This window comes from Syngnathus leptorhynchus, chromosome 2, assembly GCF_054491065.1.
Source record: "Syngnathus leptorhynchus isolate UIUO chromosome 2, UIUO_Slep, whole genome shotgun sequence".
NCBI lineage: Eukaryota > Metazoa > Chordata > Actinopteri > Syngnathiformes > Syngnathidae > Syngnathus > Syngnathus leptorhynchus.
The window spans coordinates 22245688-22272712 of NC_141196.1; the positions used below are offsets into that span (position 1 = coordinate 22245688).

The 27025-nt window shown below is 40.4% G+C and overlaps 1 protein-coding gene across 3 annotated transcripts in view; it reads right to left on the reverse strand.

Moving 5' to 3' along the window:
* Window positions 1–10398: 10398 nt before the first annotated feature.
* The window catches only part of csnk1a1 (casein kinase 1, alpha 1), a 29186-nt gene continuing 12559 nt past the window's right edge, over window positions 10399–27025 (reverse strand). Inside the window, exons 5-11 of one of the 3 annotated variants that reach the window (XM_085906520.1) lie at window positions 23323–23406; window positions 18288–18427; window positions 17986–18064; window positions 15275–15349; window positions 15076–15182; window positions 14747–14859; window positions 10399–11145 (exon numbers count right to left, since the gene is read on the reverse strand). In XM_085906520.1, the coding sequence (XP_085762646.1) occupies window positions 11138–11145; window positions 14747–14859; window positions 15076–15182; window positions 15275–15349; window positions 17986–18064; window positions 18288–18427; window positions 23323–23406 (606 nt within the window). In that variant the 3' untranslated portion in view covers window positions 10399–11137. Of the gene's footprint in view, window positions 11146–14710; window positions 14860–15075; window positions 15183–15274; window positions 15350–17985; window positions 18065–18287; window positions 18428–23322; window positions 23407–27025 lie in introns of all 3 variants that reach the window. The other 2 variants (XM_085906519.1, XM_085906521.1) reach the window with 2 other exon arrangements.

Below are 27025 nucleotides of genomic sequence, written 5' to 3' on the forward strand. Positions count from 1 at the left end.
GGAGATTATTGTGTCTAAATTAAGTATTTATTATTAAGTATTTTTATATATATATAAAACCCATATATATATATATATATATATATATATATATATATATATATATATATATATATATATATATATATATATATATATATATATATATATATATATATATATATATATATATATATAATGTGTTAGCATTAAGCATTCTTGAAAGTTAAGCAGAAATGCTCACACTCAACTGTCAGCTGGTTGAGTTTCACATGCTCCAAACTTGAGTAACTTTGCAAATATGAATAATTGAATGAAACATAAGCTGCTCACTGCTGGCCCTGTCAAAGACTGAGGGGACACATGGTAAGGAAAGACAAAAGTCGCTTAACTCAGCTTAAACATGACAAAATATTTGAGTCAAACAATCAAGCTTAGATGTCTGTCAGAATACTTTGAGACATTTTATTCACTGATAGAAGAGACAATGGTGATTTATTTGAGAAATTATTAAAGGATAAAGGTGTGTGTTTCGAAACGTACTTTGAGCGCTATGGGTTTGTCCCTCCCATGAGTCAACACACCTCCACGTTTGAAAGGAGTGGCACAGTAATCGGTGTATGCGTGTTTAAACAGGTATAATGAAAATGTGCAGGGTGTGTTCCCAGTGAAGCAAACCAACTCACACCTCAGCTATTCAATGTCATAACTGCGCACTTTGTGTGAGCAGCACATTTCTGCTAATAATACTTTTGATGAGGGCACATCTCCATTTTTTTTCCTTTTGAAATATCAGTAATTTGATTCACAGACATTACACTCAATGTGTAAAAGTTTGCCAACGTATGTCTTTTATGCTGTTCAGACACACCCTTGTTAGATGATCATTTCATACTCAGACATGACTCATCAAACAGGTTTGAAATGTACTACTCATTCATGACACCTTATTGATTCCATAAAGAAGAAATTTAAAAGTGAGTGTCACATTAGTGAAGGTCATTGACCTCCAAAACATTGGTCGGACTGATACCATGTAAGATTTTACTACTTCAATAATTATTGCCCACAAGCCCTTTACCAAAACATGTTTTATTTTATTAAGGGAGGGGAAACAATCTAAACCCACATAGCCATGTGCCAAAAAGAAAGCAGTCAGAAAGGTAAGCAGTAATCTTTGCCATGGATATTATTTATGCCTGGCGATTCCTTGAACACATCTGGAGGTAATCAGGCTTTGGTGTGGTCAGTGAAAATGAACTGAAAAATGTGTGATTAGCCACAGTAACTTTATGATTAACAAGGAGGGCAAGTTACTTTTACACATAGGGTTTGGTTTAGCTTTAAAAAAAATTATCCTTAATATATCAAATCCAAATATAAAAACTGCATCTTATGTTCACTTTGGTTCTTTTTGTCTGATCTTTATATTTTGGTTTGATTATCCTAAACATTAAAGTGGGGCAACTATGCAAAGAAAAAAAGAAAGAAAGGAAATAAAAAGGAAGCAAAAAGAAGAGATGAGTAAAAAACAAACTAAAAAAGACAGAAAGAAAGACTGAAAGAAAGAAAAAGAGCAATATAAAGAAAAAAGAAAGACATACAAACAGACAAGAAAACCGAATGACAGACAGTAGGAAAGACCAGAAGAAATTAAAGGGTACCTTTGGTCATTAGCCATATTAACATTTTTCTATTCTACGAATATGGCTTCATCAAATCCCTGAAGTTAATTAAAAAAAAGCAACTCATGTAGGAAATACATGGCTTTTAGTAAGTGTGACATGGAAATACTGGGAGCATCCATGTTGCTTAGTTTGTGGCCTGGATCAGGCAGCAAGTTGATAGCATCTTGGCTGGCTCCAATCTCGTCCCCAGCGTTGGTGCAGTGCCAACAATTTGATTCAAAATTGATGCGAAAAGGCAGGAGCGTCATGAAAAGAGATCCCAGAGACAAAACATTGCCGTTCTGAGACAGGTATGTATCTGTGATAAGCAGTTTTTGTCCCCGATTTTGATAAATTACTGGGCGATTATTGTGGTTTGTTTGTTTGTGTTTGTTTGTTTATTAGTTTCCCGTCATGGCGGGCACGCGCATTTTGCCAGGGAAGTCAGTCTCCTGTTAAGTGATTTTGGTAACAGCTATGATCAATTGGTCTTTTAAGTAAATGTTTGGTAGCTGATTTGTATAATACAGGGATGAGAATGGCAAACGTGAAAAAGCACGGAAAAGTGGCGGGGGAAGAGAGTCGCCGAGACTAACGTTGCCTGGCAGCTCCCCCCATATATAAACAAATAAATTTCTCAACTGATTTACACGATTCACGATTATACTTTCGACGAAAAAACACACGGAAATCCGCGGATCCGCGGAAAATTCTCATCCCTGTATAATATAATACTTGTCCCTGCCTTGAGCTCGCTAGGCAACCGGATAGCTTTGCCAGTGCGAAATGGTGGGCACAACCTTTTCCACAGAACATCTAATCATTGTATTCATTTATTCTTACATCATTACTCACATTACCCTTCAATTTCAACATAATTGATTCCTTATAAAGGTAGTATATAGGCCTGATTGGGGCGCCCCAAAACGGAACCAACTTTGTGACGTCATATCCGGGGCGCCATATTTCTTCCCCAGGCAGCAAAAGTGCCGGTCAAAAGGCAGTACTTCAGGCTATATATCTCTTGTCCCTAAGAGGTGTTGTGTTATTTCTTTTTTGATATTGTACATTTACTTTATACTAAATCAGTGCCTGCGTTATACAGGTTGACCAAAGGTACCCTTTATGGAAAAAATAAGAGACAAAAAAGATAAAGAAAAAAAAAAAAGAAAGAAAATAATTAAAGTGGTAAAGACTGTGATTTCAAAATAACACTCAGCGGAAGATATCCTTTCTGATCATTGGCCCATCACCGGTAAATACAGTAATTACTGTAGATGTTGACATAAATGCATTCAGTCTGGATCCAGTTTGCAGTGGTCACTCTATTTCAATAACACTTCTTACTCCTCCTTTCATTTGGAGCAGCTTTTTTGAGTTAGTCTGATTTTAATTGTCACAGTCACAGCCTTAATCAGAGGAGCGCATCTGCCCAGCCTGTTTTGACCGATTCTCTTCAACAGTCACTCCCTTGAGATGACAATTTTGTATTTTAATTATTAACTGCTGAACAGTCCAGTAGCAGGGGACACACTTTCTTAAGCGACTAAATGAAACGTGTCTTAAATTTTGACCCTTGCTTTCAAGTATTTCTATGAAAATGCATCTCGTCAAAACATTTCTGGTTCCCTATGCAGTTGAATTAAAAGAAACGAAGCAGCAGGAGAAACTACCGTAGTTTATCAGTGTTGCTCTGTCCATGACTTGATCAATTAACGTAACATTCAGTCTTCAATCATATGCAGTGAGCGGTACCTTGGGGAAGGGGAAAACATATTTAACACTTTTTCTCCTTTCGTGATGCAAAAGGGAGAGCCGTGACTTCTTATCACCTTTCCCCTTCTCCAAAGCACTCGATTGATTTTCAAGTTGATGGACTGGTTGCACTTGTTCAACTTGTTTCTCCAGGTTTTGACAATGAGTTAGTGGGTGTGAGACAGTTCCCCTGAGGCTTTCTCCGGAAACAAGTCATGAACATTTACATCTTTGTTAAGCAGAATCATTTTATAAATTCTCATATAGGATCTTGTTACAGTGTGCAAGCGACCAAAGTATGTTCTTCCTCCATTCCAAATGCACGTCAGGTTCCCATTACAACCTGTTCTACGTGTCGCTGGTATGTCAGCGTCCCACCATTTACTGACGACAGTGCATAGACCTTGAGGAGGACTGGGCTGGGGTGTCTTTCCACCAGTGCTATCTGAATAAGCAGTTTGCAGCACAGCCTTTGGGTCTGAAAGTCACACTCCTCCATTATTTAAATAAAAGCCAATTGTGTCCATCAGTTTTGAACCTGTTAATTAGAATAAGATTTGACTTTTGTCTTGAAGTTTCCGTAGTTCACAGGTGTCAAACTCAAGGCCCGGGGACCCGCTGCATCATTTTGTGCGGCCTGTAAAAGCAACTCATGTCTGTCATAACCCTCACTAAAACCTTTAAAATGTTTGCCAAATAATTGAGATTTAAGATTTTTTCACAGTAACAAACAATAATTAAAGAAAGTGCTATCATTGACATCTGTCTTCAAACCAAGTAACCTTTTGTGGAATATGACAATTTGACGAGACAAACATTTATTTGGTTTCACCGTCATAATGGCCCTCCGAGGGAAGCCGCATTTACAAAGTGGCCCTCGACAAAACTAAATTTGACACCTAGTTACAGCTTAAGCATGAGAACGATATAAAAAGAAATAGATTGCACTTGGTTTTCATAGACAATCTACATGACACAATGAAAAGATGTCAGGAACAAAATAATGTAATGATCGAGGAAGCTCAGTAGTTCACAATAGCCCAACCATAAAAAGTAGATGACCACAAAACATGCCAAAGAAGCAACAGTAACTATTTAAAATTTGCTTGTGGGTTTATGGATTTAAAGTTAAAAGGGTAACTAAAACTCTAATAGTGAGTCTTGTGGCACAATTTCTGAAACTGTTGATATCTATGGCACAAGCAGCACTCTTTATGCAGAGTCGTAACAACTCATCCAACCGTCCGTCCGTCCGTCCATCCATCCATCCATCCATCCATCCATCCATCCATCCATCCATCTTCATCCGCTTATCCAGGGTCGGGTCGCGGGGGCAGAAGCTTTAGGAGAACTCCCAGACTTCTCTCTCCCCAGCCACTTCATCCAGCTTATCCCGGGGGATCCCAAGGCGTTCCCAGGCCAGCTGAGAGACAGTCTCTACAGCGCGTCCTGGGTCGTCCCCGGGGTCTCCTTCCAGTGGGACATGCCCGGAACACCTCCCCATAATCGGTGCGCCGTCTGTGTGTATTTCTTTTTCATTTAAACACTGCAGCACAGCCTCGCAGATGTCCTCTCTCCGTGTTTGGCCTTTTAGTAGTATCAATTTGATCATGTCTTCTTGCGGCCCATTCGAGTTCACGTACCTGCATAGCAGAGCTGTCTGTTCGATATCGGTCACGTCACAAGACTCGTCACAGGCCATTGAGAAAGCTGAAGCTGAATTGATGTCCTTGATTTGCTGATATTGTTTGCCATTTTAATTACCCTTTCCTTCACTCTTTTTGCATAGAGAGGCATGTCTTTAATTTTCTGAATGATCTTGGTTTTGTTTTTGATGTCCGAAAATAGGCACTCGGATATTTTAATGAATGATTCCTTCATGTACTCGCAATCGGTGAATGGTTTTCCATGCTTTATTATCTCCCGGGCTGAAACAAAACTTGCAGCAGTCGTACAGTTTGGAGATGCAATCCACTTCTTGAAACTGTTTTTTCGGTCCTCAAATTTCTCCACCAGCACTGCAATTGCACCTTTCCTCTCAGTTCCAACTGGGTGATCAGCAGCAAATTTAACATGCTTAAGATGAAAATGTCACTCCAAATTGCTCTTCTTGTTATTTGACAATTCCATCCATCCATCCATCTTCAGCTTATCCGGGGTCGGGTCACGGGGGCAGCAGCTTTAGGAGGGACTCCCAGACTTCCCTCTCCCCAGCCACTTCATCAAGCTGATCCCGGGGGATTCCAAGGCGTTTCCAGGCCAGCTGAGAGACAGTCTCTACAGCGCGTCCTGGGTCGTCCCCGGGGTCTCCTACCGGTGGGACATGCCCGAAACACCTCCCCAGGGAGGCGTCCAGGAGGCATCCTGATGAGATGCCCGAGGCACCTCATCTGGCTCCTCTCAACGTGGAGGAGCAGCGGCTCTACTCCAAGTCTCTCCCGGATGATCGAGTTTCTCGCCCTATCTCTAGGGAGAACCCGGACACCCTGTGGAGGAAACTAATTTTGGCCGCCTGTATCCGGAATCTCGTTCTTTGGGTCACGACCCATATCTCGTGACCATAGGTGAGGGTAACAGCATAGTTCGACCGATAAATCGAGAGCTTTGCCTTTTGGCTCAGCTCTCTCTTTACCACGACGGTACAGAGTCCGCATTACTGCCGACGCTGCACCCATCTGCCTGTCGATCTCGCGCTCCCTCCTGCCCTCACTCGTGAACAAGATCCCAAGATACTTGAACTCCTCCACTTGGGGCAGGATCTCATCCCCGATCCGGAGAGGGCATTCCACCCATTTCCGACCGAGGACTATGGACTCGGATTTGGAGGTGCTGACCCTCATCCTGACCGCTTCACACTCGGCTGCGAACCGCTCCAGTGAAAGCTGGAGATCACAGCCTGAAGAAGCCAACAGCACCACATCATCTGCAAAAAGCAGAGACGTGATGCTGAGGTCCCCAAACCGGACCCCCTCAACGCCTCGGCTGCGCCTAGAAATTCTGTCCATAAAAATTATGAATTATGATCCGACTTACTGCCGGATATGTGGACCAAACTCTGGCATCGGTGATACAGGGACCGAACCGCCCTTATCAGTTGGCTCGGCATCCCGTACTCCCGAAGCACCCTCCACAGAACCTCCTGAGGGACACGGTCGAACGTCTTCTCCAAGTCCACAAAACACATGTGGACTGGTTAGGCGAACTACCATGCACCTTGGAGGATCCTGCCGAGGGTGTAGAGCTGATCCATTGTTCCACAGCCAGGACGAAGGCCACACTGCTCCTCCTGAATCCGAGGTTCGACCTCCCGACGGAACCTCCTCTCCAGCACCCCTGAATAGACCTTACCAGGGAGGCTGAGGAGTGTGATTCCCCTGTAATTGGAACACACCCTCCGATCCCCCTTCTTAAAGAGAGGAACCACCACCCCAGGCACCGTCCCCTATGTCCACGCAATGTTGTAGAGGCGTGTCAGCCATGACAGCCCCACAACATACAGAGCCTTTAGAACTCCGGGCGGATCTCATCCACCCTCGGGGCCTTGCCACCGAGGAGTTTTTTAACTACCTCAGTGACTTCGACCCCAGAGATTGGAGAGTCCGCCTCAGAGTCTCCAGGCTCTGCTTCCTCATTGGAAGGCGTGTGGGTGGAATTGAGGTCTTCCAAGTATTCTCCCCACCAAACCCATGAAGTCCCGAGTCGAGGTCAGCAGCACGCCATCTCCACTGTAAACAGTGTTGACGGTGCACTGCTTCCCCCTCCTGAGACGCCGGATGGTGGACCAGAATTTCCTCGAAGCCGTCTAGAAGTCATTCTCCATGGCCTCGCCCAACTCCTCCCACGCCCGGGTTTTTGCCTCAGCAACCGCCGAAGCCGCGTACGGCTTGGCAATCCGGTACCTGTCAGCTGCCTCTGGAGTCCTGCAGGCCAAAACGGCCCGATAAGACTCCTTCAGGTTAACGGCATCCCTTACCGCCGGTGTCCGCCAGCGGGTTCGGGGATTCCCGCCATGACAGGCACCAACGACCTTACGGCCACAGCTTCGGTTGGCTGCCTCAACAATGGAGGTGCAGAACATGCTCCACTCGGACTCAATATCCCCGCCTCCTCTGGGACGTGGGAAAAGCTCTGCCAGAGGTGGGAGTTGAAGCTCTTTCTGACAGGGGATTCTGCCAGACGTTTCCAGCCGACCCTCATAGTACGTTTGGGCCTGCCAGGTCGGACCGGCATCTTCCCCCACCATCGGAGCCAATCCACCACCAGGTGGTGATCAGTTGACAGCTCTGCCCCTCTCTCCACCCGAGTGTCCAAAACATGCGGCCGCAAATCCGATGACACGACTACAAAGTCGATCATCAAACTGCGGCCTAGGGTGTCCTGGTGCCAAGTGCACACATGGACACGCTTATGCTTGAACATGGTGTTTGTTATTGACAATCCGTGTCGAGCACAGAATTCCAACAATAGAACACCACTCGGGTTCAGATCGGGGGGGCCGTTCCTCCCAATCACGCCCTTCCAGGTCTCACTGTCATTTCCCACGTGAGCACTGAAGTCACCCAGTAGAACAATGGACTAGTAACAGCTCACTTGACTCAATTTCCAAATGATCAACACACTACTTATAAAACAAAACATGTGATGGCTGCTGGTTGGTGACCTCTGCCAAAGTTTAAACGCATTCAAGGGATTCTTGAAACTAGGTTTTTCATTAAGGCAGCATGCAATCTAAACAGGCCCGTTCTACTGGTTGGACAGCTAGTAACTGAAGGCTTGATACTTTTTTTTTACACTTGCCAGACTGCATTGTTTTTTTCTTTCTTCTTAGCTGTGTGATTCAAGAAAGCCCAAGTCAATTTAAAACAGTTTACATTAGTGTAACAAACAAGCTTCCTGGCGGTATTTTCAGTTTTGTTTGACAGTTTGTTAGCTTTTCCCAGTACTCAATCAGCGCAGCCATGGTTGCAATGTGCAGGTTGTCATTGACAATCAAAACACTAATTTCAACTCAACGGGTGACAAGTGGAAACATACCCACACCTATTACAACATGTGCACAATTATCAGGCTTAACATTCAAGTTTTGATCAGGACCAGTGAGGTGACTTCCAAATAATTGAAGTCAGGGAAGGACCTGATTTAAAATTTCCACACAATTTAAGTGATTACAAATCAGTTCACACTACCACTTTCCCTAAAGAGCTTTCTGTATGGCATACAAAGGCATACAAATTATTATCAGCAATATAATGGTGTGTAGTGGTTTTGGGGGGTATAGTGGGTCATCCTTGTGCAAAGACATTTACCCAACTGGTGCATGGCTGGGTGGGTGCTTTTGTCAGCTTGGCCAAAGGAAGCTGCAGCTACAGAATGGAGTTAACCATTGTGTATGAATTATGTATTGAAGAGGGAGCAACAGCAATTTGTACATACTCTTATTAGTTTATACAAACTTATATACTTCATCATATCAATCAATGTGTAAATACTCTTATTATTTTATACAAACAGTATAATATAATAATATAATCCATCAGAGCACAGACACAGCACACAGAGCTGGTAATTTTCCATTACACAAAAGGCACAAATGAGTAACTTCATGATACATAGATACAAAACATTCAATAGATAACAGGACATTCAGGAGATAACAGAACAAATGTCTGCCTTATATATATATATATATATATATATGGTTTTCCTTCTTTTCTCCTCTCTTTTCTTCTCTTGCTTATTCCTGCTTGTGGACACTATAAAACCTTCTGACCGGAACTATGAGGTTGTTGTTTCATCTCCTGAAGTGCATTGTGTACTGACTGCCGTGAAACAACCCAAGATCTTGCAAGTAAAGAAACCAACTATTACTCCACATCTTTGTTTTCCTTGCTCGACGACAGACATCTTGAACAAAACGCAACAGTATCCATTGTAAAATGTGTCTTGGAGTGTTGAGAAAAAAGCTACATAAATCTGAGGCATTATTATAGTATAGTTCTGCCTATAAGTCCTTCCTTTTTACATTTTAATCATTCAGTTGTGGTCTATATAAAGTGGAACAGCAATGCTTTTGTCTGAATTCCTTGTTATGGCATCACAGGGCCCCCTTTAACCCCTGGGCTGAGGAGTGTGAAAGCAAGTTATTTTGGTGTGGTCTCTTTAAATGCAAATGAGATACTTTACACCCTGCCCTCTCCAGGACAGAACCCCTATGGTCAGACATATTTGTAGTTTGTTAGCAGTGGTAGTTTTCTTGCGGTGCCCAAACTTTTTTAACCGATTAAAAGATGTCAACAGACAACTTGTTCATCCAACCGTACATGTTCGAGCCAGAATCTCACCAGAGAGAGGACAGTAAAGACGACAAACCTCCAGAACCACAACTTCAGATAAACTTAGTGTTTTATCACTATTCACTTGCTGCCAGGAATAAAGATGGTGGATTTGAGAAATCGTTGGCCACACTTGTCAGTTTTGCTGCAAAGAATGTTATGTAATTGCTCAAAATACATAGAAGAGAATGGATAAAATTTAACAAACTTAATTGTCTTAACGTGAAGAAATTGACAATAAAGCTGACTTTGACTTTTGACTTTGAAATATCACCCAAACGAGTTATTAAAGTAAGGACCTGGATTAAAATTTTCTTCAGTGCTGGAGACTCCAAGTGCACAATAAGATAAAAGTGGATTTTGCATTATATGCCTAACTCTGCTAAAACAGCAAAACCACCAGTACAGTGCTGCTGTCTGTTCAACAGAATGCAAGTCATGAAAGAACATGTCAGGGATGCTTGCCACACCCTCACCCCAACAATTAAAACAAGCCCAACTTTGCCTTTGATAATCTCGCCTGCCTTGTTTCACACAAACCGAAGTTTCTACAGTTTTTAAAGCAATACAGCTGCTTCGTGTTTAACCCGTCATATGATGATTGCTTTACCCAAGTGATACAACTTGGTGATGATACACAGTAGACAGAAAATTGCCAGTAGACATCAGTTGTGTAATGTTTTTATTGGTAGTTCTGGAGAGACCATTGTTTTACAACAGATTTAATTAAGTCATAGCTCTAAAGAGAGGGAGCGAGCCAGAGAATCAATCTACAACAGACTGTTGCCATCAGCTGCTTATAACGCGAACAGGCAATCTCCTAACCACCATAGGAAAAAACAGAACAAAAAAATCCAACAAGTCATTTTTCAGTAAATAAGGGTTCAAGGGTTTTCTTATTCAGCTCTTCAGAAACAAAAAAGGAGAAGAGTTTTCTGGGTTACATGTTTAAACATTTGCTTGGTAAAAGCAGTGAATGAAATAATTAGGTCGTGAGGGAAAGAGATGCTTTCAGATGTTCCCACAGTGAGGAAAAACAAGAGCTGACTAATGTTTTAAACTGTTTCCAACGAAACCTTACAAAAAGTCAACAATGAAAAGACGGACAGGGATAGTTGATAAGGTATGTTGGGTCAAGGTTAGGTAGGGCAAGGAACTACAGCCTCCACATCCAAGCACCTTCAATTCCATTGTTTCTTTTCTTTCAGAGTGGAGAATTTCATTATATACACATAAATATATAGATGACACAGCAGATACACGTGTGTAGATCTATATATTTCCAAAACATAGACAGATGGAAGGGGGACACAGACTTTCTTTGTCGCTTGTCCGATAAAGCGAGCCTTGTTTGTCCTGCTCGCCAGCATTTCTGCAGCTCCTCTCTCTGGGATGAGAGACTACTCAGAAACCTGTGGACACAGACACAAAAGTCGCAACATGAGCTTGATACTGACAAACCCAAGACTGCACCTGCAAGTATTATGCGTGCTCTTTTTGTGTAAAACAAAAACTTGACAAAAGTAAATGAACCAGAGTTAGAGAGACAGGAAGGACGCAGCTTCAAGCTCTCTATTTGTTCAAAAATCTCAACTCACTACTTCTGGGCTCCAAACACCACCACAATGACTCTAAAATGAATCGAATAAAACGAGTTTCAGCTGCAGATTTACAGCTTTGATTTGAGGGTGTTTACTGTGCATTCTGCACACTGCATGCAACATAGTGGAAAATATGACGACTACCTTTTCTTTTTTTTTTAAAGGGGCCAAAAACAGGACCAAACAGTTTCAGGATAAGGTGTATTGTGCTTTTGCTGACCAATATTGTGATTTTGATTTGAGAGCCCCCACTCTCTCCAAATCAAGCTTCAGGGATATGTTCACGATACAGTAATCTCTCGCTATATGGCAATTCATTTATGGCAGCTTCTGCACATCGAGGATTTATTTAAAAATAAAAAAATAAAAATAAAAATTCAAAATAAAACTTCTAAATTGAGGAATTATGACACAAAAGTTGCCCACGCGCCAGCAGAAGGCAGGGAGTGCCCACACAATTGCAGTACGTACACTTGTACCTTGTTATAAAAAAAGTTGTTATAATAATAATAAGAGGTCTAAAAACATACTTACAGTATTGTACCTAGTTGTACATTTTTTACAAGAGTTCTAAAAACATTTACAGTATGTACACTTGTACCTTGTTATAAAAAAGTTATAATACAAGAGTTTTAAAAACATTACGTTTTTTACTTTAGCTACAACTACATGTTACACACGCACGCGCACACACGGATTATATATTTTTATAATTTTCTACATGTCATTTATACTATTAACATAGTATTTACATGTTTGAAACTATTATTTATTATTCTAATGATAACCTATGCACATATGGTTTAATATACATTTATTGATACACAAAAAAATGTATGTATGGTAAAAATGAGAGGTGACACTACTTCGCGGATTTTCACCTATTGCAGGTGGTCTTGGAACCAATTATCTGCGATAAACGAGGGATTACTGTATATAGTAACATTTAGAAATGTGACCGAAAATGACATCGTGAATGCATTAAAAGCTAGTAGTTTACTAATATAAGGACACTTAAGTGTTAATGAAATGATGTGACGAAAGTACGCCAAAATGCTGCTGAAAATAAGGTGGATGTTGTCGCATACTGCTGCCAGTTAATTTACAGAGGCAAGCCGATTTCCGTAAGATGCCGTCGCCGCGGCAAAATGCTCGCGAGTCACCGAGGCTAACGTTGACCGCTTCCCTACACCCCCCCATATATGAACAACATTTTCTCAACGATTTACACGATTTACGAAAATGATACTTTTAACGGACAAAAAAACACGGATCCGCGGAAAATTCTCATCCCTGATAATCATAATTTTCACATTCTTGAAATTCTGTCAAGAACATTACAGATAAATATTGTGATTATCTATAGCACAAAATTATTCGTAGAATTGCAATAACGTCAATGACTAACCTCACAATGCATTCTAATTGTGCAAATTATAAATGCTTCAAAGAATAAATCAGAAAACTAAAATACCAATTTAACAGTGCAATTTGAACAATGCACATTGCACACACATTTTTTGCTCACAAAGTAGCAGACATGAAACTTTTTAGTACCACCAGATGTTTTCATGTGAGGTCAGAGACCAAAAAAAACAAAACAAAAACAATGGTTGATAAAATAGCTACATTTCACATTATTACAGTAACGACTGAAAAAGAAATGACATGGATAAATAGGACTATCGACAAGCACAGAGTAACTGACGGTGCAGTGGCATATGCCGCATGATAAAACGTTGCCGTGAGCACACAGTTCGTATCTGGGCATACATGTGTATCTGAGCATATATCGGACATAATAATCTGACGATAATAGGGTGTTGTGAACACCTTGTGTTGGCACTTTCTGGTCCCATAGCGGGATATGTTCACTCGCTAAGTCAGCGCACTCGCTTGCACAAGCACGCTCCTTACCTTGACACTTACCTTCTCTTAAGTGTTTTCTTCTGTGGCCCGTGCGCAAACACTGTTAATGCTATTATTATTCACTACTGGTATGAATAGCAGCGTTGCAGAGTTTGGCCTCAAGACATTAGCTCCTACGCCCAACTCTACGGGTGCGCAACAGTTGCAGAGCTGTTTTTTGCTCGGAAGACCGGCAATTGCAATTCACACCAGCAGCGATGAGCTGCATAGCGTCTTCGGACATTTTTGCACACGAGAGTACAAGATGGGGGGTTCACGCTGAAGAATTGAGTTTACGCGATAACCACTGTGTAAAAAAAGAGCTATTTATAAACAATAGCCATCCTTTCGTTCACATTGATACAGCTCTTCAACCGTGGGTAAGCTTGTTTTTTGTTTATTTTGTCATATTTAATTTATTTTGAGCGCATTCTTTGCCTTTTAAATGTCCAACTCATGCCAAGTTATGTTGTTAGCTAAAATGGAAGAACTGTAGGTTGTAAACATATGATGTTTTTGTGAATTAAAAAACAAGTTCACAGAACGGTTTTATTTTGAAATATACTGGATCCATCTCATAGGTGCCTTGAATACTGGAACAGTGTGTAACATTACAGCCATTCATTGGCAGCATTATCAGATCGTGATCTGGAACTTGGCACCGCAAGACAAAGCATATTTGATACTTTGATGGCAGGAATTTGACATACTCGAGTACTACCAAAGTTCAGTTGTAAGGCATTACACGTGTTAAGGGTTTCATACAAAATCTATATTGAAACTAATTGTGCCTAATCCAGCACTTTTTTTTTTCCAAATGCAATGATTCACTACCATGGACTACCAAGTACTACATTGTATCAAGGCCTATTTTCTGGAAATGCCACAGGGCTGTGGATAGTGACTGTGTGGAATTAAATTTACATTGCACCTGCATTGCTTTGTAATAGCTAACGAGAAACACCTGTCCACATTTTTTTTTTACAGGCCTTGAAATGGCTAATAGGGAAAAAATGTTGGAAAGGAATGCGGACGAGACAAATGGTATAGTCAAGAGTAAAGTCATCAGAATGAGTTAGTCAACAGTAACAGCGAGCGAGCGAGCGAGCGAGAGAGACCATTGTCCAGCCCCAACAAAGGAACATGATATCAATGTGACATAGTTAGTAGTCAAATTCCCCAAGGACGTCTTCGCTATGGCAAGACAGACCAATTGTATCACTATCTCATTCCTTTGACTTTTGCCTCTTCTAAAAAAGGTGCCTCCTATAGATTGCCCATGGCATCATCATTCCAAAAGGAATAACACTGTCGTTTTGTGCTTTTTTCCAATTTGGCTATATTGAAACTTTAAGGGGCACTGGTGTGTGGGTTGTACAACAACAATACATAGTGCCTAGTTGTTACAAAACTGAGACAAGGAGCAATTGGTGTCTATAAAAACGTCGCTTGGCTGTTTGCTACTAACCTTTCATGTTAGGCTTGGGTTTGTCAGTTTGCTTGCCTGTGGGGGTTTGCGCCTGTTGGCCTTGGCCCCCGGAGGAGGCCCCTTGCTGTGCTGCTTTCTGTTTCAGCATGGTCCAGTCAAATGTGTAGTCATATTGGTGGTTCAAAGTCCTAAAATATACAGGAAAATATGCTCGTTTCAGAAGCAAACTCAAAGACACTCAAAATAAAAAAGAACATAGGAATGTGGATGGTAATTAAAAAGAACCAATGTTGACTTGACTTGCGGTTTATTGGTAGGTGTATAAAAGAAAACAGCAGCAACTGCTGCACGTTCAGTTCTTGAACTGGAAAATGTATGCATTTTCACACTCCGATCACTTTTACCTGAAGAGGATGCGGAATAGTTGGCGCAGATACATGTAGTCTGGAGCCTCTTCAAAGCGTAGGCCACGGCAATAGTTCAGGTACATGGAAAATTCTGCTGGAAAAGCCTGGAAAAATTCATGAAAACACCAAGTTGTCCTGATGGAACTAGTCCCGATAATGTTCAGGAGTTCCACCTTTATCACCACCTGTATCTTACCTTACAGAGGACCTCCACTGGGGTAGACATCTTCTTTTCTGAGATTTTCTCATACTTCTGCTTCTTTGTGGCAGCCTGGTAAATAGACATTTTACACATACTGTAAAACAACCTATTCTTAAAACTGTAATTTTCGGACTATAAGTTGCGGTTTTTTTCTTCTTAGTTTGTGTGTGTGTGTGTGTGTGCTCTTATATGTGAATTTATTCACAAAATTTCAACAAAAAAAAGGGGGGGGGGAGCCCCGATAAACGAACCGCGATGTAGCAAGGGATTGCTGTAATTTGAATTTCAAGTGACGTCAGCAGCTCGGCGGTTGTTTACTTAAAGGACAAAGATTCGATCAAGATTTTACGCACGCACGCTCCGATTCTATGGAGCTCTCCAGGTTTGAAAAACTATTATGGCTTTTACGCACGCCCGGTCCTTCTCGACGGGAGCTCTCTTCCACCTCTGTGGCTGGATGTTCAGCAGTTGTTGGCTCGTTGAACTCTTGTTTTGTTAAATAAAGACCCGTTTACCAAACCCACGTCTTTCCTGGTACTTTGTTAACGCTACAATATAGTCATATACTAGATCTCTGCAGCGCAAGCGAAGCGGTTGTTGACATAAAGAACGAGGAATTTGATCGATGGATTTAATGATTTGGAGTGACAGGTGGTTTGATAATATTGTTTTAATATGATAGTTATTTGAAATATACTTTAGATATTGTTATATGGGTCTGTGGAATAATTAGAAATGCAACTTACAACGGGTCAGAAATCAGCATATGCGGCGCATGCGCGGCATTGTTTACATAAAGCACGATCGGTGGATTTAACGAATTGGAGTGACACAGATGGTTTGATAAACGTGTTATTTATGTAATACTTACTTGAATAACTGAATTTTACGTCAGGCCCGTTCTCAGCTCCTCGTTTGTTTATATCTCCGGTGCGACTTATATATGTTTTTTTTTTCACTTTATTGTGCATTTTATGGCTGGTGCGATTTATACTTCAGAGCGACTTATAGTCCGAAAATTACGTTACTTGAATAACTCTGAATGTTACGTCAGGCCCGTTCTCAGCTCCTCGTTTGTGTGAATGTCACGTTAGCATTCCGTATCGTTTAGCCTGTTGTTGCTGGTTCATGTCTGTTTTTGGTGTTGGATTTTGACGAATACATTTGCCCCAAAAGTGCGACTTATACTCCGGTGCGACTTATATAGCTTTTTTTTTTCACTTTATTGTCCAATTTATGGCTGGTGCGATTTATACTCCGGAGCGACTTATAGTTCGAAAATTACGGTAGTAGCCTGCCAATGTTACAACTCTACAAATATGTCGGTTGAGGTCTTTTTCACTTTATTGTGCATTTTATGACAGGTGCGACTTGTACTCCGGAGCGACTTAGTCCGAAAATTACGGTAAATTATGTTGACATTATTAATACAGTCTTCCAAGAATCTCCAGTTAGTCCAATATGCTGGAATTTATAAGAGGGATCATATAATCTATATATTTTGCAGTGCATTTTAAGATATTTCTCTCAAATTGCTAATTGTCTGTTGCCGGTCTTTCCCTCTGTAATGACCTCCCCTTAAATCTTAGGCAAGTATATAACCTTAATTTAACCAGGTAAAAGACCTATTGAGATTGGAATCTCTTACTAGGGGGATCTGGCCAAGAGGAAATCAGCACACGTCAACCAATGTATATAGTGAGGAGACAGAACACGTATAGCCGTAGAAAAAAGCAATAAAATAAATAACAGAGCTGGATCATGTCTTAAGGTGCAACAGTTGGAATCACAATAATTCAAAATGGTTTCATGGCCTTGCATTGCCTATCAGCCAAAATGGAGCGAAAGCTTGCACATAAGACAAGCACAGACCGTTTTCAAGTAATTCAGGTCAGAGGTCGATATTGATTAAGTCGCCTCTCTGTCCATTTTTAAAACATGTTTGACGACAAATTTTTAATCTTTGGCTTTCGACTGTTTTGCTACTGTATATTAACTTGTGTTTCAATACTGTTTCCACTGTCTTTCTGGTTGTCCCCACTGCTATATCGGAAGTGCTCAGTTACAGCCACAGGTGTTGTAAAATGCACTCCATAAAGTTGTACTGTATTCCAAGAATCATTTCATGTTTTTTAGTGCCCCTATCAAGAACAACTAGCAATTAAGACCACAAGAACATATATAGACCACTCATAAATAGGAAGGTTTGGCTTTTAAGGGGAATTTTAGACGGAACCGTGAAATTAAGTTTTTCTTCTCCAAGCCCCCACATGCACATGACAAGAAACCATGAGAAGGCAACATTTGCTCCGTCTTCAAAAAATTCCAATTGTTAACTCAGTGGGATGGTGATATTATTACCCACAATGCTTCTGGTGACATCACGAATGACAGGGATTACCAATAATGCGCATGTGTGCCAACGACAAGCATACAGCCAGCCGCAGGCAGGAGAGGGACACGAGGCAGTGTCCATAAACGTGCCATATAAATAAATACATAGACGAATGTTCAACGATTAAATTGTCGATAACTTTGATCGTCTGTGTCATAGGCACTGCTAAATGGCTAAACAAGGTGAAACATTTGTGTCATAAAGTATTCACACCTGTGAATAATAACCCTGCCACCTTTTTTTTCCAAAAGCTGAATGTTCTTTATTTTTAACATTGCCTTTCTAGGAAGGATCATCTATGTTTTCATACCTTCAGTCCTTGCCATGGTAAACAGGTTCTGTTGAAGTACATCAGTACATACCCCAGTGACTCCATGTCATCACGGCGACTGTAAAAAAAACAATTTTAGTTCATTATTATTTCGCAAAACTGACAGCATTAGGAGATACCAGCAACCTTTTCATGGACACTGAAATCCCACGCAAAAAGTTATTGTTCCAAAATGTTCCTCCTCTAATCGTGAACACATCTGTATTCAGTTTACTCCACATCAGTGATCAAAGCAGGCTCATCGTACAGTGACGTCTTATTGAGCTACTGTGTGAACAGACCTTTGTTCAATGCCCAGGTGTGCATTGATGGAGGCATAACGTGCTGTGCCAGTCAAGTTCTTGTCTTCTCTGTAGGGGATGTGCTGTCGTGAACGGTTGTCTCTGTACTTCTTTGCCAATCCAAAGTCAATAAGGAACAACTGTGAAGAGGAAGACCAACACAACGGTTGTTATTCAGGCTAAAATCCAGGAATTATCAGGAATTAACATGCACAGCCATCAAATCCATACACTTTTTAACAGGGAAATGTTTCTTTCTAATGATGTATTTAAGTTCCTTGAGACATTGACTTTGAAGTATGAGGTATTATATGAATAGTATAAGGTATTGTATGAAGTATGCACTTGGCTTAACCATGAACCACTCTCACACTCCAGCACACTAACTGTGAGATGTGATGAATGTTGGAAGTTGTTAAGTGGTTTCTATAATAGGACATCATTGGTATATAGGTAGCACTGACACTCAGGGGACTATTACTTGGCAGTCCAGTCGCTATAATATAGATACAAAATGGTGTAATCAGTATATAAGAAGTTAAGATAATATTGCCTCTGAAATATCTTGACTTCAAGGGCACGTCAATCCCGCCATGTGACACGCAAAGCATAATACGGCTTCTGTATTTCACGCCCGGCAGTTACTGGTTGTATTCAGTCCACGTTATGTTCACTGAAGATGAGTAGAACGCAAATCTGAATGCCATACCCAATGTTGCATTAACGAGAGATTATGGATAGTGGTTATAGTACAATAATATCTTGTACTTTATCATGTTTTAAAAACAAGTTAAAAACAAAAGTTAACATCTGTTTTAAAGTTGTGCATACATAAGCATGCAGTCTTTAAAGGTATGCTGAACAAAACACCAAATTAAAAATGTATGTGCCATTTGCCTTGAACTGTGATATGATAAGCAGTTCAGATAGTGGATGGAAAGAAATGCCGAAAAGGTAGAATCAGCTGCAACCTTCACCAATAATCAAAATAGACACTGGGCAATGTCTGCCTTCCAACCTCAGCAAAGCAATATTTTACGGAGGTGTCTTTTACAAAACCACCACTCGACAATGTGAGCCCTCATGTTTCAGAAAGTTGATTGAGTGGGCGTTGCTGTCAAAAAAGAAACTACTAAAAAGTAGTACATTTTTACTAATTTACTAGTAAATTGAAAACAAATTACTACAAATTTGTAGTACCATGGGAGATCAACCCATCTCAAGAAGTGTCAGTGTAAGAATTACATGAATGACTGCATTTACATGCAGTCAATTACCACCAGGTTACCTCTTTTTCTAACCCAGATATTTGATGGTGTACATGCCTAAGAGGTAAGAGTGGGTTAAGAGGGATTGGTGGTATACTGCGCTTGCTCTACACCAGTGGTCGGCAAATATGGGCCCGCGGGCAAATTTTGGCCCGCCATCTATTCTGTCTGGCCCCCAAGATGACGTTGATATGTAATAAAAAAAAAAAAAAAAAAAAAATTCAACCCCATATTTTTTTTTTTAAAGAAAAAAGGGCATACAACAATCCCATCAAATTCGAAACATTTATAGATATATGATAGTCCTTAGTCACAACAGGTGGAACATCCTGTTTCAGTTATCTACGACGCACAGGTCGGAACGGTATTGACACGCGAGTGGGCGTAATCTTATGCAAAAAAAACTGTGTCCTGTCTCCCTCCTCCAGTGGGCAAGGTAGAAAATAGTCTATATTTTGTTAAATTAACAACATAACAAGGTCTGTTCAAATGGAATTAAATTAAATGCATTTTAAAAGTAAGATGATGTTTATTTAAATATGATATAATAATAAATCATTTAAATAGTAGGGACCCCCCCCCCCCCAAAAAGCAATGGCCCGCGATGCCATTGTCTGAATTTTTTTTGGCCCACGTCCGAAAGTAATTGCCGACCCTTGCTCTACACCCAAGGATTTGATCTTTATAGTATGTACATAAAGCCCTTGTATGTGGACTGGGGAGGATCACCCCACACCCCACCCCCTCCCACACCCCCTCCCACACAACACACCCCCTCCCACACAACACACCCCCTCCCACACAACACACCCCCTCCCACAACACACACCCCCTCCCACAACACACACACACCCCCTGCCCCAAACAATGTGACAATATGAAAAGTTGCATGTACAAAATGTCAATATTAATAGATATTTTACTCAGTGTGAAACCTGTGCATGTTTGGAGGAACACAAAGCTGATATCCTGGTTAATTCGTTTTCAAAAAATATTTTTAGACCAATTTGGTGAAATTGGATAATTTTCCACGGCATACCTGACGATCACTCACGGCACAGTGGTTGACAAACACTGCTCTATTTGGTGCGAATGCAATTCCTGCAAAATTTGTTTTAGATTAACCACTGGGCATTTGAAAATTTGACTTGCAAAGGTGCTGATTTTGGCAGGTTAGTTAGTTGAAAAAGCATGTCCTTTTATTGAGGGCCTTTGACAAAAGCACAAGGGCGAGCGGTTGCTAAAATAAATCAGCATAGAAAATGTCAGAGTGAGTGTTAAATTGCTCGAACTGAAATTCATGTGTGTGAACTTCGTAACCTTTTTCTGCCTTACGCGGGTGCATCATGCTGGGAGAAGATGAGCTGCGGGAAGCAGAGAAGCAGTTTGTCGGGGGACTGGATCATGAGAGGGAAGAAAGCTGGGAGGTGTTCACATTAAATGATGTTGACATTAAAATTAAGCAGTGCAAAACAATTGCATAAAGCTTCAAAAAAATTTTTTTTCCCTTTTAGCAATGTTAAAATGTGGTGTTATCTCCTTTCACTGATCTGGTAGCATTCCTGCTCATTCCTCCTTTTATAAGCACCAGCCTGCCCAATCCAAGAAAGCTACGAGTCCTCACATTGTGATGTCACAAAGTGAGGAGCCACCGCCGTAATAGCCACTGCAGATTAAACACAGCTAATTTCTCAGAGCAGCTGTCCCTGCAACTTCAGTTGACATGAATTATTAAATGTTTCTACATATACTCTGCAATGTGGTCAAACACTTGTCATTGCTGTTTGGTGCATAATAGGAGTTTCTATGTAATTTTTAGATGTCCTATTTTGTGAGTGATCACTGAACACCCCATGAGTCGACCTATGAACGTGTACACGTACAGCGGAATTCAAGTGAACCAGACGTCTTACTTTTCCGGTTAGAGAAAAAAGTGGCCAAAATAACTAATTTGTTAAGAAATTACACTGACATTGTGCCAAAGGTAAAGTATAATCCTATACATATTTATAATCAGCTGTGGGAAGATTAAAGTAGCATGATACAGCTTCTTTAAATAAAAAACAACCAAAGTTTTCAGTTTTTGTTTGTTTCCTAATGTTACTCGTATGATTTCGCCATCTTCTAAAGTTTAGATGTTGTTTAGAATCTAAACAGTATAGTTCAACTCTGCATAGTATATAATTTTTGGTTGGTAAGGTTAAAGCCACAGACTAGTATTGAAAAGTTCTGGGGGGGCCATTCACCAGATCCGTTCATCTTTAATGTTTACTATATAACATTAATCGTAACTACCAGAAGGCCAATTAGTCTCAGTTGAACTATTTAGTGAATGCTAGGAAGGTCAAGACACAGCCATGGAGCCTTAATCTGACCGTTGCAGAATAAAGTCTAATTTGTCCAAAATGTTTCCAACCCTGCCTTCCTCTCTGCCTCCCCCATACAGAAGGGTGACTCTGCCTAACCCATGAGATAGTAACTTTGCAGTCTTAAACTGGTTCTAGCTAGACATATGTGCTAAGGTTTATGCGTGAGTCATTTAGATTTGTACGGTCTTTGGGGTCCAAGACCAATCCGCTTTAGAAAGTCGCGTGGAGTCAAAGTGCATAAAATCGAGGTTTAGCTCTACTTAGCCGACTAATTGCAACAGCTAATCGAGAGTTGACTGGCAAATGACATCTGTGGAAGCCACACTCCTAGCTTTGTTTGTCGCTTTTTTAATAATAAATGGACTGAAGTCAAGTGTGTCAAAAACAAAAAATATTCAAGAATAAAATATAAAAAAGCCAACATATTTACTGGTTGCACATATGCTAGTAGATGAAAAATTTACTGTCAACTTTTACCAACACCAATATCAACATTTCAGTAGTCTGGGTCACTGATCGGCTAACAACATAGTTAGTTCCATAGTTCCAGAGATTAGAACTTTGCCGTCTAATTTATTGTGGTTTTTTTTGTGCCTTTTTATTGATTCATACAATTGTCCCATCATTATGATAACAGCAACAAAAAGGGAACACTGACAAAAAGCATGTTTGGTGGCAGAAGCAGCCACAGTGAAGTGAGCAAAACCCTCATTTGCCGAATGTACTCTGACTTTGAGAATAGTGTGCAGAAGCTCTGTTGAAAGAAGTGGCTATTCTGCAAACAAACGTTTAAAACTCATTAGGTAAATCTTGCTCTCATCAGCTAACCAACAAAGTGCGGGGTTAATTCGTGAGCTCAAGCTCAAAACCCGTACTACAACCCGTACTCTACAGGATAAATATGGTGGGATTGAGTCCTTGTAAGATTGTGAGATGCTCACTATTACACCCAAGGTTTGGCTATGATTCAACAACAAATTATTTCAATCTCCACAAGATACACATTTTGCACTTATGCAACTACAACCTTTGAATTATGTTATTAAATAATCATTGTTGATTAAAAAGCTTTTGTTTTACGTCAGGCTTCAACCATACCAGACTTGACATTGGTTTATAGTACTTGAATGACTCACAGGCCAAACAAAGTTACTGACATATACCCCGGAATTAGTGGCCTCTACCGCTGCAGGACTGGGGCAAGAAAGCCATTGCCTGGATGATTATATTGATGTTTACCGTCCTCTTCCGACGGTATGAAGTACAAGCTGGGTGGTCAGGTATAAAAGGTGCAAGCTGAACACTAATGGTCTTGCTGTCGTTCACTATGCCTGTATATATAATTGCGAAGCGCCAACTGCTGTTGTGAGGAAGCTGGTGTTGCGGTAAAGGTCACACCTGGTTTAATCCTGAGAAAGATGGGTCCTGAGAAGAGCTAACCGCCAAGCTTCTTTTCCTCTTCCCCACTGATGAGTCTAAACACTAGGGCAGACAGTAGAGGGGCAGGGGTCAAAAATCACACAGCCGCTATCCACCTTTTAGCACAGTTAGCAAGAGTACAACAGGCAATTCTGATTGTACCCACTTAGTTTAATGCCAATTGGTTCTGTACAAAAGATCAAGCACCTCTTGTTTAATATAGGTTGGACCTACAAATACAATGTCCCTTTTGGGTATATTTGCCGAAGAAGAATCACAGGTGTGATTTGCTTCTGTCAGGACAACAATGGAAGAATAAGCCTGTACAATAAAATAGAAATCTCCACAAAAAGAAAAACATAAAAGACATAAGTACCTTCTTGGATAAAGGTGTTTGTTTTTTAACAGGGGGGGGGGGGGGACACTATGACTTTCATGCAATCAAATACTTTAGGATTTAGCATTCAGTCAGTCTAAATGCCAAGATCTTTTCAATTCATACAATGGCCTGAAAAAGTATCTAAAGCTGTGGGAATTTCTCACATTTCAGCAAAGTTTATCAGGATGATTCGCAGGAAAACTTGGGGCAGACAGTTGAAGCTAAAATAAGGATGGATGGAAACTGCAACAGGATCCAAAACATAGAAGTAAATGGCTGTCGGAATGGTTTCAGAAAAAAAAAAATACATGTTCAAAATCCTGACTTGCAGCCAATTCAGATGCCGTGGCATGACCCCCAGAGAGCGATTCATGCTAGACCCAGGATTCTGACTGCAGCAGTGTTGTAAAGAGGAATGGTCAAAGATTGATTCTGATTGATGTGGCAGACTAATCTGTAGGAACCTTCCTGTTCAAGTTTTTGCTGCCTTGCAATGGTTCTGCTACATTGTTTGTATGCAAACATTAATAAACAAAAACATTCAAATGTGATTTTGAAAAAGAGCAAATCACATTTGACGGTGAGTTTGTGCAGAAATGTGAGAAATTCCAAAAACTTCAGACACATCTCAGGTCATTGTTTGTAAACAAAAATAATTTTTTTGACTGGCTTATTTTTATCACAACGACGATTGGAGGGTGCAAACCCAAATGTGATGTCATCCAATCGCTAAACCACACACTTTTCAGCAATCACAAACTGCAGCTTCCTTCCACGATGTTGATTGAGAGAAAGTCTACATAAAATGGCAGGTTTTTGCGGTCCCAAAAAATAAGAACAAAATTAATAAAAAATGTTTTTCCTTATTCCCCATTACCCCCCCCCCCCCCACCGGGGACAAGGGGTACAGAAAATGGATGCATAGGTTTCCTAATCCGACCCATACAACCTATTGAGGGGGTGGCTGAAATATTTTAAGTGAGAGAAAAAAATTTGGGAATGATATGGTTGAACAAGTGTGCACACCCTTTACTAATGCAAGACCGTGGCAATATACGGTATTATCCTTCATTGAAAACGAATCAAAACGTGTCGCTATTTAACGAAACTGATTGATTTGGCGGTTGTACGAGATAGGAAAAACATGCAATCTGGAATATGGATGTTAACTATAGCGATATTTAACACGTACCTAAAGAAAAGACCTTATGTAATGACAGGAGTCTTTTTTTTTTTTTTACATGGCAAAATAAACTAGCTTAGTGTGTTCTTAGGTAATGGATTATTAACCCCCTAGGTATTGTTCAACTACTGGGTGGTGATTTGCATTTAAATTGCATTAGACTGGTCAAATTCTGATAAAAGCATAAAAATTCATGTACCTAAAGAAAATACATTATTACCTAATGAGAGTATTTTTTATTTTTACATGGCAAAATAAACTATTTTAGTGTGTTCTTAGCTAATGAATTATAATCCCCTAGGTATTGTTTTGTATTGCATTTAGATTACATCGAACTGGTCTAGTTCTGATAAAGCATAAAAATTCCAAAACAAAATTATTAAATGTCTTTGCGATGCGCATATGCCATTATGAAGAGATATATTTTTCTATGTTTTGTGCAGCCCTAATTACTTTATAAATGAAGTTCAGAAGTTCTCATATGCTTATCCTGACAGTTTTGTTACCACATTTTACCGCACACGGTATGTCTAGCAGAGGAATTCATCTGATCCAAGATATCATGTCAAAAGATGGGTAGAATGAATTTCCTAGGCATTGATTATACCAGGGAACAAAGTGAAGACAGTCGTAATCATATGAAGAAAATATGGCACAAAAGTGACAACAAATCTATCCAAAACGATGACCAGAAGTAAAAAGCTGCAGCATTGAGTGGGCTGCAGTAACCTCTAGCAAGTATGAACTATTTAATACATGTGAGAAAAATCTTCCATCCTCAATTGTCTGGGTAACAAGACAAAAGTCTTACCTTAGAAAGAAAAAAATGAAAGCCCAGCAAAATATTGCACAGACGCTTAAAATCTACCAACAGCACAATCGGACAAATTTCCTGTGAAACCAAGCTTTTTAGCTATAATTCCAAAAAGTGTGCTCTGCGCAAACAAAACTGCACAACACCAAAACATTGAAGCCAGGAGGCAAAAGCATCATTCTTTGGGGTAGCTTTTCTTCAGCTGAAACTGGGGGCTTATGTAAAATGAAGGGAGTTATGAACGACCAGTCAGTGTTACCACAAAACCTTCCGGTTACTGCAAGAAAGTCCAAGACAATTTTTAGCAAGACAATGGCTCAAACCAAACGTTCAAATAAACAATGGATTCAGCAGAAGAATATGAAGGCTTTGGAATAAGCCAGTAACAGCAACAGTACGAATCTAAAAAGCCACCTCATTTGCTATGACAGCAAACTACACAAAGGTTACAATAAAGGTAAACCAAGTCAGTTGACAATCACTACTGCGGAGATGTTTGGTATCACAAAATTACTCTGAATCTACCAACACTGGAATCGAGACTTGAGCAACCCAATCGCACTTCACAAAGACATTCCTGCATTGTATGCTGGTGCTAGAGCAAACGTGAACAGAATGAAGCAAAACGTGTAATGTAAGTTGCTACTGATGTGTCGTAATCGGAAAGCAGTATGCTATTCTTGTCCACACAGAATGTACATTTTTATGCGTTTTGATGTGTCCAGCTGTTCAGTTTTATTTATGTTAATTCACTTTGTCTACCTGTACAGTGTTGTGTTAATATTAATACACGTTAAAAATTGTGGAGTTCTTACATTTACAAGACAGCAGTGTGGTACTTTGCAAAATCAAGTTGCTATTGATTTCAATATTAGAAAGCAGTGCACTGCCCTGGTGTACATAATACAAGTAATTAACGTTCATGCTACGAAGTTAAATTTTTCCTGATGTACAGCATTTACATTTGCAAGGCTCGGAGACAATGACACAATGCAGATGTACATGTACATCTTTGTACATTGTCCCAGGTTTTGGCCTTAAATTAATGCACAACGTGACACTTTTTTATGAATATTTTTTTCTTTTTGAATCACCTATACAGTAATCCCTCCTACTTCGCGGGGGTTACGTTCCAGACCCACCCGCGAAATGGGAATTTCCGCGAAATAGAAACTAGATTTTTTTGAAGTATGAGCCATAATTTTAACACTTCAGAACACTTAAACTGCTTTCTAAAACAGGATATTCTATTTTTATCAACCAGCTCGCTGCTAGGGGACTTTCGTATCAATGGACTGTGCGCTCC